The 14,129-nt window shown below is 38.8% G+C and overlaps 2 protein-coding genes across 3 annotated transcripts in view; both read right to left on the reverse strand.

The window, feature by feature from the left end:
* The window catches only part of LOC126995478 (transmembrane protein 62-like), an 18,390-nt gene extending 17,175 nt beyond the window's left edge, over positions 1-1,215 (reverse strand). The window contains exons 1-2 of the mRNA XM_050855058.1: positions 1,067-1,215; positions 417-545 (exon numbers count right to left, since the gene is read on the reverse strand). Coding sequence (XP_050711015.1) covers positions 417-545; positions 1,067-1,127 — 190 coding nt within the window. The 5' untranslated portion in view covers positions 1,128-1,215. The remainder of the gene's footprint in view (positions 1-416; positions 546-1,066) is intronic.
* Positions 1,067-13,713, reverse strand: LOC126995476 (transmembrane protein 62-like). Of its 2 annotated transcripts, XM_050855056.1 has the most exons (10): positions 13,666-13,711; positions 12,640-12,839; positions 11,639-11,750; positions 11,018-11,155; positions 10,047-10,226; positions 9,186-9,447; positions 6,970-7,125; positions 3,909-4,062; positions 2,836-2,958; positions 1,067-2,459 (listed from the first exon to the last, which is right to left on the reverse strand). In XM_050855056.1, exons 1-10 carry the CDS (start codon positions 13,667-13,669, stop codon positions 2,421-2,423), a joined length of 1,368 nt encoding a protein of 455 aa, XP_050711013.1. In that variant the 5' UTR covers positions 13,670-13,711; the 3' UTR covers positions 1,067-2,420. The 2 variants fall into 2 exon arrangements, with proteins under 2 accessions (XP_050711013.1, XP_050711014.1); XM_050855057.1 differs by lacking the exons at positions 1,067-2,459; positions 2,836-2,958; positions 3,909-4,062 and adding an exon at positions 5,034-5,175 and having other exon boundaries at positions 13,666-13,713.
* Between the last annotated feature and the right edge of the window lie 416 nt (positions 13,714-14,129).

Consider the following 14,129-nt stretch of genomic DNA (forward strand, 5'->3'; position numbering starts at 1 on the left):
AAGGCTCCATTGGCAAATGTATATTTTTCTGAAAACTTCCAAAATTCCCATGGAAAGTTTCCCAGTTCAAAATTCCTGGTAATTTTACAACCCTAAGCATGACTCCAATCCTGTAAACTACAATCATGCAAATACAACCAGGTAAATACACACACACTATTGAACAACCTTCAGCTCCTTATCATTCAAGAACTCCACTCACTGCTTAAATAACAGGCTCGGCTAAACCATATGCATCTGTGACAAGCTATGGTTAAAAAAAGTAGAATGGAATTGTGATCCCCCAAAATCTTCCTCATACATCATGAACTATGCAACAATAAAGTCTCCAAATGAAGATGCTGCAATTACATTACTGCACATGCTAATACGTGAACACAGTGTCAGAGTACATGAAATTTCTGGATGATCCTTACCAACAGGCATGTAAACTGCAGTCACAACCAAAGGCCAAAAGAGGCGGTCCACTGACACCAGGACCCATAATTTGCGAAGCCACAAGTTGCAGATTTTCCATTTTAATCGTGGCCGCAACATTCGTTTTTCTGAAATTGAAAAGTATATTGATATTCAAACAAATCATGAGCAGATTCCCATTTTTCTTGCATGATGCACTCAGGCTGCTTTCAATCTGATAAGTCTTCATAATTTATTTTTTGTCTTTCAAAGTACATAATGACCTCTTCTGGATGCCTGTTCTGATTATCACAACTGGACTTCCTATAATCATTTTCATCATGTCTTCTCTACTCATACCTGAGTGCAAAATCATTAGCATTAATAAGCTTAAATCCCCTTAAAAGATATGCAGAATACAAATGCAGTGTATTTCCTCATGTAGAGGACATTCTCAAGAAGTATGACTATCATAGACTTAAAGTGGTAAGAGGAATATAAACATCTTTTACATGGAAACAAACTGCAGCTGATATGAGGAATAAGGCTCTTCACTACTTTCATTTGACAATATATTCTCTGGGATGATGTATAATATCTATATACCCTTCCAGTGTTATCACCCAAATAATAATCAATTGGGCAGCAAGTGGGTGAACTCCTGCCTTACCGAGAGCCAGGCGATGGACGTACCGCAGGACGCACAGCGGCAGCACACACACACAAACCATAATGCCAAACAGGAATTGAAACTGAAAAAATTAAAGGAAAGGAAAAGTAAGAAATTTAATTGGTAAACACAAATTAAAAGTAATGCCAGAAATGATAACAAAACTATTGATCAGGAATTTATGCTTCATTATTTAAACACTAAATATAGTTAAATAGCTGTACTGACTGCTAATTTCTCACACCCCGAATGTATAATTACAAGAGGGAGTGGTAAAAAAATAAAGTATTGTTCAGAAAGTGACTTCTGGCAGCCATTCCCCTTAACTAAATAAATATCCAAACAGTTTACTTGAGTGTGGTTCTTTTTGCCCAATAGGAAGTTCAGTAGTAAATCAATTTAAAGTTAAATCAGTTTAAAAAAATGTCAAGTTAATTCAGTTTTGTGCAAATGCAAGATGTTAGTTTACTTTTAACACCCTGCAGGGGGTATAATGTACACTGCATTGAAACATTCACTAGAGGCAAAAAGATGCAGAAGGTGTGACAATGACCACACACACATAACTGGCATGATGTTTACAAACACTAATACCCCAACCCCGGCATTACACCCCACAGGCCAACTCATCGGCTCGGTTGTGCTGTGCTATCATGGCACAACTTGTAACCTCAACTGAGAAATGTAATGTCTATTGCTGGTTACAAAGGAGGCACTAGCAAGGGAGAAAGCTTCTACAGTGTTTTGTGTGAGAGCTAATGAGAGACCAATGATCTGGATTGAGTGGTGCTACAACCCGAAAGAACAGTTAGATTTTTCTAAGACGCTCCTTTTGCTGGGCCTGGCAGGGGACAATGCATTCCATGAGAAATACTACATGTGTCTGTGTAATTCACCCACAGCCTAATCACGAGCTGGACTTGTCATCACCAGCAAGTACCCTCCCAATTAGAACAAGGCTTATTAGTCGATATATGGGTACTGCTGGGACCTTCACATGCCACACACCCTATTCCCCTTGCTAAGTTATGTATGTATAAAGAAAATAAATTATGAGAATGGATGAAAGTGTGTGTGTGTGTGCATGTGTGTGTGTGTGTGTGTGTGCATGTGTGTGTGTGTGTGTGTGCATGTGTGTGTGTGTGTGTGTGTGCATGTGTGTGTGTGTGTGGGTGGGTGTGTGGGTGGGTGTAATGACACTACACTTTCCCTTATGATGACAGGCTGGTAAGCACATGGCAGCAATTGGCAGTAGTAGTAGTAAGTGTCTTGGGTTGAGCCATGGCAGCCATGGTCCTTGTGGCCAAGTGTGCAGGGCAGAGAGTGGGAGTGTGAGGTAAAACCTTCCACTCAACTAGCTACCAGCAGTACTAGCTGGAGAGCAGTCAGATGCCTGTCGCACAGTTTGAAAATAAATATCTGGCATGCAATTTGAAAAGTTGTCAAATGAGCAGTGATTATATGTCAAAACAACCAAAAAGGGTAAATTTTTAGCTGTTGAAAGAGCAAGATGTCAAATAATTAATGGTTGAATAACAGTGGTTGCTTGTACCCAGCATTTCAAAATTTGGAAAAAAAATAAATGTTTTAGCTACCCAGTTTCCTGACATTTGGTTAATAGGAGTTTTAGTGGAATGAAAGCAGGGTAAATAATAATAAATCTACTAGAAATAAATGTAATAATGTAGAATGAAAAAAATATTATAGTGATGCCAAGGTTATTATGTTCAATATGTTGATGTTATTGGTATGATTATCAGAAAACTCACACACATAGAGATGTTAGACATCAAGAGAGCTCTTGGCCAAAACCTGAAGGAGGGCTGAGAGCCATCAAGGGAGAAAGGCTGCTCAACTCTCTGCTCCCTTCCACTTGAGTCTTTTGCATATACCTGTTGAGAGAGGAGGTCCATAAGGCGCAGTCTTCTGTTTAAGGCAGAGACACATCCACATAAAACTTTGCAACTCTTGGCTCTTTTCTAAGCATAATGATATATAATATGGAGCCTGTCACAGTTACAGATGAAATGTGCATAATGTTAGCCCATTCTTCATCAACTCACGACCAAATCATTGCATATCCAACTTTGGCAATAACACCAGCAAAGTAGACAGAACAGTACTTCATTTGGTATTTGATACATAACTCTTAAGCTAATTATTATTAAAGGAAATAAGGCAGTGAGATGACAAATCAATTTTTCCTCAAAACTCCTGTCCTGAGAGGGCTATTCTCACCAACTCTCTTGTAGGTTGGAGGTTAATAAATGTGCAGAGGCAGCAGAATTATCAGACCAATAACAAGCAATAAAGAGGAGCAATAGGAAAAATGTTGCTATGTGGATGACAAAAGCAATGTAACTGAAGTCCAAAAGAACTAACATTTCCCTTCTTTCTACCTTTAACAGCAGTATTAGTAAAGACCAATGACAACAATCAAGAAATTTCCACATTTCCCATTCCATTTTATTGGTGGCATGTTTAACAATGCATATCGTTATAATCTCTAACTATTTGACTTACCAAAGTTTCTTAGAGGTACCATTTTCACATTATTATTATTATCATTATTATTATTATTATTATCATTATTATCATTATTATTATTATTATTATCATTATTATTATTATTATTACTACTACTACTATTATTACTATTATTATTATCATTATTATTGTTATTATTATCATTATCTTATATTTCAATAATATCACTATAGAAATACTTGTATCCACTTGGAACTGAGAATGCATTCAGTCATACTGGATAATGGTAAACCAATGTAATAAGGAAGCTGATTAGAGATGATTTTTGGCATTTAAAAGGAGGAGATTTTAATACCATAATCGTGTGAAGTCCTGTCATGTACTTTTGTGGGTTCCATGACACCACAAAGAGAGGCCCCTCCTTAACCTGTGCCAGGGTGTGCCAAGGCCCTGACTCCCCGACCCTCACTTTGGCTTCCACGATGGGAGAGAAGGACCATATCAGCACTCTGAAGGGTGGGGTACAATAAAGTTTACTAATCTCTCATAAGTTAGTTTCACTTTAGGAATAAATACCATGAAAAAGCACCTTATTCCTTATGAAATATGTTAATTTCAGTTTTTCCTACTAGTTTTTGGTGTTGAGACAGTAAATTTAATGCAATGAGATTATTTGAAAACTGTATAAAAAAAAGTTTAGAGAATCAGTAGTGGGTAAAATGGAGTTAAACTGGAGTGGGAGAATGCACATGAGAGTAAGAAAGGTAGTAATGGGTCTATTTATGAATGGTAAAACAAATGGGGAAGTGAGACTATGTACAAATTCAAGGTTCCAATATGTAAAATATATATTATCTCATATATAGGGTGAGGTGGACACAACCCGTACTACTAATGGGAAAATATTAATTAAAAATCTGTATTTGCCCGAACAGGCAAAATAAAGAGTGCATAATACTCCTCAGGAAATGGGCTTCCTCTATGAGTATCTGTTGAGCTTCCCCAGAGAATATTTTTTCTCCATAGGAAGGTTTTATCTTTTTTTCAATTGCTGTACGGCTTGTGACCAGGGGGTCACGGCTCGTACACGAGGTGTTCACGGCCCGTACAATTTTATAAATAAATTTCTTAAAAATCTGGCTTTGCACCAAGACTCAAACCCAAATGCCTAAAGTAATCCTTAGGCTGTGGGCTTCCTTTGCGGTATCAGTTTATATTGTTTGGGCTTCCAACTCTGCAAGTGATGACAGTGTTTTAACACGTAATTTTTAGGCGGTTTTCTATGCTCGACAAATGTAACCAGGCTTTACAATAACATTTTGCATCCACTAGCTGTACAACTCGTGAAGTACCCACATGTTTGTTTACGGGATTCCCACGAACACATAAACGCAGCACAACAATATCTTTCCATGCTAATATATTTTCAATATGATCATATTCGCCATGGAAACCTTCACCAGCAAAGTCAAGACATATTCACAATCGCCATACACTACACCATGAGGCGAGAAAATTGCATCAGACAACTCAAAAAATAAAAAACTCGCCTAGCATTTTCAGGCGTGAGGCTTGCGGCAAAAGATGGCTGCGTCAGCTGTTGGTGTCCCATTTTCTTTCTTCTGTAGGAAGCAAGACTTTCCTCGATGTTTTGCTTCGACAAAACGGCCTTTGTATGTCTCGTGACTCTGTACGAGTTATGTCCACCTCACCCTACATAAAAATCTCAGGAGTGAAACCCAGTATTGGACTATGCAATGATAAAAGAGTAAAAGATAAAAATAAATTCTGAAAAGCTAGTGTACTATGTCAGAAGTAATTTTTAGGTGTGTGAATGCAAAGGCAGAGCATTATGGCAATGAAAAAAATAAAATAAATAAAAATAATAGAATCCTTTTATTAATAAAGTTAAATTATATGAATGCCATGACAGGTCAGAGGCAGATGTTCAGGTAAGGTGGAGAGAGTTGTGCTAAGGAGAAAAATTGCTTTAACTATGAATATCCTGATCTACTAAAGGAAAACTGATATGGATACGGTCTGGAATATCCATGAAGAAATGTAATTCCAGACCCTGTTATGTGAAATCAAAATGTTTCTCTGGGATGAGCTGGAAGGGTCACATGTGATAGTACTGGAAAATGCATGACAGGGAGTTTTGGGGGTGGGGCTAACAGGCTATGGAGAGTGGTGCCACAGAGATGAGGAACAGGAAATTTGTACTGAGGTGGTATGGTAACACCATGAGCGGATAATGTACAAAAGTGATGAAAATAATCTGTGGTTGTAAAATTGGCTCAGGAAGCAGAAGAGATTCAGTCTTAAAGATGCCTGGATGTGAAGAAGTAATGCATGTGCAACTGTGGAAAGGGAATGAGGAAAATATGAGAAGATATATCACACAGCAGATTGGAAGATATTTACGGAGAAGGATGAGTGGCTAAACAGTTTAATCAGTTTTACTTATTTTTTCAATCATGAAAATCAATTACGATCAGTACCAAATCCTGATAGGCTGTAAGATACAATTAGGTGCCAGTGATGATATTCCATTCACAGTTGCTGCTTTGATCTCGTCTAGACAGAAGTGAAATCAATTTAATTGTCACTCTCTGCTTGTGATCGAAACTTCACATTCAAGGAGCCATGCCCTCCTCATATCTTCCCAGGCTAAATACTTCATTAACCTCTTCTTGGACTTGATTATCACCCTCATTGACAATTGAATTATATCTCTAGCTACCAACAATTATTTCTTTTCCTTTCCATTCTTATGCCATAGGTTTTTCTTTCATTCCTGTGATATTCACACACTTCTTTTTATCAGCTACACCTCTGACCAGGGATTCACTTTTCAAAATCTTGGCCACTTACTGATCTTCTTCTGGCCTTGTTTTTTCTGCTGTGCTAATATATCCCTTTGCATTTCCTTTCTCTTGTGCATGTGTGTAATTAATGAAACATTCAATTTTAATGGGAGAAAAATTCTTAAAAATCACTAAACATAATGCTAACAAATTCACAAACCAATAAGGTAACTATGCTCAAGAAAAGAAAACTAGAAATCCACAATGGATATCAGATCTAGCTCTCACATTTTTTAGATAACTCTTCCACCACACACAGCATCCTGTCTGGTTGTTATGAAATGGATAAGTCCAAGAAAGCTCAACATAAATGTGATAACTCTTTTAACTCTTAAATAATTCTCTGTTCAGTATTATTGTACTACACTAGGAGACTTACATCTAAAGAGTCAAGGGAAACTTGGGCTTTTCCAATAATAATGATACATACTTGCTACCTTATAATGACTGAAATAATAATTGTGATTGTGAACTTTAATGGAGATTCAGTGACAAAACTAAAGGTAGGAAAAACAGTTTGGTGTGCATGCTCTTCCTGTGTAGACAGACCTGATGTGTGTTGACTTCTGGATAAGGTGCAGTGGCTCATGGTGCTTCATAGCAAACAGCGCATGCTTAGGGTTTGTGATGAGGATAACAGGCCAGGTAGCGTGCTTCACATCAGTAAAAGAAAATAGACCGTGGTCTATTGCAGCTACACGAAAACTGCAATAGAGAATGTAAGGTTATCCATTTCTTATTAATATCTGAATAGAGAATGTAAGGTTATCCATTTCTTATTAATATTTGAATAGAGAATGTAAGGTTATCCATTTCTTATTAATATTTGAAGAGGTCAGTGCTGAAATTCTCAAATCTTAATCTCCATAATGTGCTGGTGTATTTAGATTATTGTAATTGTATTTATTTCTTAAAGCAATGTGCTCATTTATCTTTTACCTGAAAATAGCAAACTCATTTAAAAGGGCATCATATTGTTGAACACCTGAAAGAAATCTGAATCTGATTATATAGCCAAAAGAAACAATAAGGATTGATATCATAATGACAACTGTTTATGTACCAAAATGACATCTGTTTTCATTCAGTAATATTTTTAACAAACAAACATCATTCAATGATATTTAATTTACAAATCTTAATTCACAAGGACCTATCGTTACATTCCAAAGTAATATTCTTAAAGGGGACCAACTGACGTGAATGCTGCTTTCCTAATCTTTGTTGTGTATGATCAAAACAAAACAAAATTAATATGTGAGTATACAATGACACTCTTAAATCAGTGCAATGTGTTTGGCACCCTTGAGAATCCTGTAGAACTGTGGGATACCTTCAAATGTGAAACCATTAGAACAGCAATGGAATGCATTACAAACACTATAGCATACTTTCATAAAATAAATCAGTAACCTCTCATCACGGTGGGGAAAGAGATAGCATCCAGAAGGCCTCATGGAGTACAAGGTGGGACAGAGCAGTTGCTTTCCTCTGAGGATTGATTCGTGCACACCCCAAAACCCTATGTATCAATCTATAATGAGAGCATCTACTATAGCTGCGTGTGGCTTCAGAGCTCTTTTCTGGCACAATAACCCTTGAGCCTGTGGTGTAAGATGTCATTACCCAGGGACACAGGGCTAGTGTGACATCTGGGTTACCACAGTAAAACAAAAATGAAACACAAATTGCTAGGATGTGGTAACTACTTGCTTTCTATAGAAGTGAAGAAAGGTAATCAAGGGGAAAGTATTGCTTTGTGAACAGTACTTGACAACATATAAAATGAACTGATTTCTCCAAAATAAGTCCCTGAAGATCTCCCTGCATCTTATATGCTTAAGGTAAGAGCCCAGGGTTGCCTGGAAGTGGTGTTTTAGCCCTGTAATATCATAGAAAATTATTTGCCATATTTATTGAAATTATCGCAGCCCTTAACCCTTTCATTGCTAAACACTCGCAGCGAGCATTAGGCGTATTTGCTGGTGCTGCTAAACGCTCACTGTGAGCTCTACCTGCACTCAAATCTCCCGCGTAGGAAAGTGTTCCAACACTAATTCTCACAACACAGGATTGCCAATTGAGTGGGTTCTTCACTAAATTTGGTGGAAAATCATATCAGCCCAGCGCGGCAAATCTATGGACGAGTAACTGGTGGATGTTCTTGCCCAATATAGCAGCATTTTTGCATAGCTTCACCTATCACCTGACTGATTCTTTGACCAAATAGTTGTAAATATTGCAATTGGCAATGCTCCCTTGCCAGGATCTAAAGGAGTGATGTCCGCAGTTCCGTCGATATGGCTGATCATCCTGCACGCACTGACGTAAGTGTTAACATTCAACACTCCCTGAACGTGCATGTACGTTTGCAAGAGAGGCATACATATCCGACTCCTATAGATCTGGACCTCCTCTTTCCAATGGTGTTTTTGGTTTTTAGCTGTGATGAATAGTTTTTGAGATACAGAGGTTAAAAGAGACCCCCCATTGGGCTCCCCGACTGTGCCTGAGGAGATAGTCGCATCCGCACCGCACGCAAGGAAAGGGTTAAGCATAGAAAATCCAAGAGTGTAGTCTGGAGGGATATTCAAGCCTGTTATAAAAATAAAAATAAAACATTCCTCCATTTTTCCTTTAGCATATGAGATGCCAAAGATACATTTCTAAAATTTATTTTTATATTTTGATTAATTTTTTATCTCAGTTTGTCCCCTTAAGGTATAAAGTAAATACTCTATACCATATCAAATAATTTAACTTACAGCCTACTGTCTTTCCAGTCTCCCAGCTCCAGCTCAAGGGAGCCAGTATGCTGGCGGGTGTACATGTTGGGCACAAGGCCCCCAAGGGTGTGTAGGTGTCCACAGAGGTAGGCCAGCCCACGCCCCATCACCCGGCGTATGCCTGGCTCAGGGGAGAGGATGCATGATGTGGGGTAATGACCGAACCAGATGGTGTGATTACTCTTGCGGCTCGCCCTCTCAAACTCCTCCAAAAGACGCATCTCAGAGGAAGTGACCATGCCTAGAATGTAAAACAGTACTACTAGTGTTATGTTGCAGGATCTTAAAATTTCATACTTACTCATTTATGGATATATTTTTTTCTCCTTTTTGTAATTTAGATGTCCTTGAGAAGTAAACTTGTGCCATAGTGACTTGAGTCTTCATTTTCTCAAAAGCATAGGGATGACTTAAGGAAATGTATACTAAATTTTGATTCACTTTGATTCATGGTTATAAGTAAAATATGTCAAGTGGCAGGTATTACAGTCCGACACATCTAAAGTGGCGCCTCTGACATAGGTAGCTCCCCTTACAGTGGTGTCACATCTCCAACTCACCTCCTGAAACACTCTCTCGCAGCCACCTTTGGACTTTCGACTGTTGTGTTTCTCGAAACTGTTTCACACACACACACACACACACACACATAGAGAGAGAGAGAGAGAGAGAGAGAGAGAGAGAGAGAGAGAGAGAGAGAGAGAGAGAGAGAGAGCAGGTATGAGAGGCACAATATGGAGTGTTATCTACGTCAGAGACGCCACTTTAGATGTGTCGAACTATAGAATGTATACGTAAAAATATTCAATACTGGACAACAATATCAAACAGATACATTACCAATGAAGTTAAAAGGCCTTCTTGGGCCTGGAAGAAGGCAAGCATCAACAGCTATGAAGGTAACTGACTGTCCCTCCAATTTGAGGGTGTAGCTGTAGGAGCGGGAGTGGTGGGGGCCCTGCACACTATACCGCTGATAGAAATTCTCATCACTAGCCAATGAAGGCACATTGAAGTTGTCTGGAAAATATTAATAACACTGTTTTGTGAACTTATAAGATTGAAACCACTGGCAAGAAACTGAATGAAATGAAAGTTATGATCATCATGACTTTTCTATACACATTGGGAAGAGGTGAATAAATAAATAATAGCAAATAAAGGTAAAGAGGAAAATGTGTAAAATGAGCTAGATTAAACAGTTGAATATTCTGCTACCCATACCCCAGCCATGGCTAGAATTGCATTATTGTTGACACAATGATATCTCACAACCAGCCATGGTGTAAGTCATCAATGCTTGTTTGCTTCACAAGCACCAATGATGAATGATTTTTCATTTTTTTTCATTCATATTTGATGCCTGCTCCTAGGAGCTCCCATCAGGGGATGGCCACGGCAGAAGTTTCCATCTCTCTCTATCGAGACACTCCCTCCTTGCCTGCTCAAAACTTCTCAAGGATGTTTCACCCCTCTCCCTGACATACTCCTGCACCCTATCTCTCCATTTCACTGGAGGTCGTCCTCTAACATTCCCTCCCTGATTTTTCAAGCTTTGAAATACATTCAGTATATATCATCTACAAGACAAAACACAAGTCACACTGGTACTATGAATGGGAATGAGTAAGAAACATGTTGATGTACTTCTTGATTAATACTGTACCAACAGTAGAAATACATTAACACTTACTGTTGAGGGTCATGGTTGAAATGATGATAACAAAGATGTTGATGATAATGAAGATTATAAAGTATTATGTAAATGAACAGGAAAATAAGTAAAAATGTGATGCATGAAAGCTTCATACCATGATTTCCTCGAATATCAAGCCAGACAGTCTTGTTAAGGACTCCACTGTGCTTGAGGATGTCGCTGTAAGTGGCCCACTCCTCAATATACTGCTGGGAGCCTAACATGTCTTCATTTTTGGCATCAGTCAAATCACCTGTAAAAAAGTCTATTTAAAGACATCTCATTAAAATATTTTTGGGTGTTAATACAACTCACAATCACAATGGCTGGTAACATCATCCACAGGCCCAAAAAAATGAGGACAATGACAAGTATTGAGCAAACACATGTAAAGGTCAAAGAAAAACCTGACCCCTCCTTTAAAGTTAAAAATAGCAAAATACTAACTTTTCACAGGAAAATGAGAAGTGAACAAAGAAAATGAGGTAAAATCTACTAACCCTCGACAAACAAACAAACAAACAGACAGACAGAGAGACACAGACAGCCAAATAGACAGACAAGCAACATACACGCAGACAGTCAAACATAATCAAAACATAAGATTCTATTCTTCATGAGGCAAAAATTGTGCTAGGAATGATCTATAGCCCAGGTGTGGATGATGTGTCACATATATAGCGGAAGACAATACCACCTTTTGCTAATATTTAGGGTGAGGCTCCTTTCAACCTACCTGAGGCAAGAACTACTCCTGGATTGATGGTGTTCACTGTTACAGTGGCAAACTCCTGAAGCTGAGTGGCTCTTGTGCCATCTTGAAAAAGACTGAGATGAAGGTCTGAGATCTGTTAAAGATGCCAAAAATTTAGAAAGGCTATTTTATCAAGAAGAAATATTCCTTTTTAGTATACTTCTTTCAACATGATTTGGTATTAAAGAGATGGTGACAGCCACCACTTTTATTTTATCTGTATAATGTAAACTAAAATCAAATTGTTTCAGATATTTTTAGCATGCTCCTGCTCTCCACCCTCAAAAAAAATGGCATAAAGTACTGTGATTAGGAAATTTTATAAGAGGAAATTGATGGAAGTGGCAGCTTTTGCAATGCAGTGTGTGTGCAGACAGTGTAACTTGGTGAGGTAAGCTTTGGGAAGAGGTAAGGTGAAGGAGGTGGAAGAATTTAATTTTCTGGGAATCATTTCAGGGAGAAAATTGGGGAAGAGGGCAGTGAAGGGAAGGCACATCACATATGGGGCAGAAAGTCAAGGCTGCCTAACTACAAAAACAAATGTATTGTGACCCAGATTTCTGTGGTAGTGCAACAGTGACAACTTAAATGGCTGAGGGCAAACTGTATTTCAAAATCGTACACTGAAGAGAAAAAAAAATTAAAAATACTTTAATGATTTAATTTTTTTTAATTTGAACAAAAAAAGAAAAACAAATATTTGTAATTTTGAATATTCATGAATAGAAAAAAATAGTGCAAAGCCTGTATTTTATGCATACCCTGTGGCTGATCGTGTATGGATAAACATTTCTCATGAACCCAAGTTATAATGTTCATTACGTATATTACTCTTTATATAAATGGTAGGATTTTTCAAGAATGCAACCCCATTGTATAACGAGGCTATCCTGTATTAATTGAGTTTTATACCTTTCTTCTATTTACATTTCCTGAGAGATGACAAATCCAGCATCTTTTTAAGGTTCCCATGTGATGCTCACCTGCAAGAACCATAAGAGTTGGTCATTTCCTGAACCAAGACCTTCTACATCTGATTCTCTTGTCTGGTTCCCTGCCGCAGTGGATTCTTCAGGCGGATCCTCTACATCAATGCTCAGAACTCTCACTACTTGGCCCACAAGAGAGGCGCCTCCCAAGACCAACAACGTCCACACGATGGCACCTGGACTGACCCGCATGACTGTAGGGTGTTGTGAAAAGGTATATAATCGTACACAGCAACACAGTGATACAAAGAAAAATCAGAACTCCTTATTATTAAAACACTTTGGAATTAGGGTGTTATGGGGACTGATATGCTAAATATGTATACTTGACCTGATTGTTTCCTTTTCCAAAGACAACATTGGAGGTGATCGTCTATCACAAATTACATGCTTTATCTTTAATAAATGCTATATATGTACTTAGAGAAAAATTATGATTTCGCACTGTTCCTCTTATCATGACAAAACTTCACATAAAAACTACAACTGATTGTAGCCCTTTTACTGAGCCCTTCTGTCACTGCTTTATCTGCATTCAACACCACACAATGAACTCCTTTGTTTGAAGTGTTGATAAGCAAAAGTTTTCTTGCTAAAACTCAAATAATGTGTTTGCTTCATGCCACTTTATATTTATTTGCCCTTCACATACCCCAGGGTCCTCTCACCATCCTCAATAAATAACTTTTGACATTAGCCAACGTTATTCACCAATGTTACTGTTTGATCATCAGAGAAGCACGGTAAGTTAGTAGGGGGGTGAAAACCTACTGAAGTCAGTCTCTTTATGCCCCCCCCCAAAACACACACACACACAAACACACACACACCAGCAGTGCCCGGCCTGGCCCTGCCCGAGGTGCCCTGCACGCCACACCTTGTGTCTTGACCGACAGTCGTGACAGCCGTGACCGGCGTCGTTAATCCGTGACCGCCGTGCCTGCCGATCACCTACGTCATCATATTCAAAGTCGAGACACTGACATACACCACAGGAACGCGCCTCCTGGCATTACACACCCATGGCATGAACCTTGACACTCCTCAGCGTCCCCGCCCCGCCACACTGCACCACACACACACACACACACAATAACCTTCAAGCTCGTGCCACAGCCCCCGGCCAGCGTCGCGGCTCACCTGACGGCCTCCAGCTGGCCCGCGGCGGCACCGTCAATATCGCGCACCGCGGCCACGGCTCCTCGCAGGGCCCAGCCGTGCCTCGCTTTGCCTCCTCCGCTGCCTCGATCAGCCTCAGCTATACCTCAAACAAGAATAGTCTTACATTTAACAAGCAGGAGCACCCAACTAAGTCTCAACAAAACACAACGTTGCTACATATGCACAATTTAGTTGCAGCATCTTTGAATTTCGCTAAAACCAATCCATCTTCGTTGAAATGTCAGAATGAATAATATGATACTTAACTTGAGAACGATTGATTTCAAAATAAAGTGTATATAAATAAAATACAAAATCACCAT

This window comes from Eriocheir sinensis, chromosome 8 (assembly GCF_024679095.1).
Source record: "Eriocheir sinensis breed Jianghai 21 chromosome 8, ASM2467909v1, whole genome shotgun sequence".
In the NCBI taxonomy this organism is placed as follows: domain Eukaryota; kingdom Metazoa; phylum Arthropoda; class Malacostraca; order Decapoda; family Varunidae; genus Eriocheir; species Eriocheir sinensis.

Bases quoted from the DNA above. Each gene is read 5' to 3' on its own strand.
- LOC126995476 (XM_050855056.1), bottom strand. The intron at 10,227-11,017 runs GTATGAAGCTTT...AATATTTTCCAG, and splicing joins TGATATTCGAGGAAATCATG to ACAACTTCAATGTGCCTTCA. The intron at 2,460-2,835 runs GTGAGTTTTCTG...ACTGTGCGACAG, and splicing joins TGTCTAACATCTCTATGTGT to GCATCTGACTGCTCTCCAGC.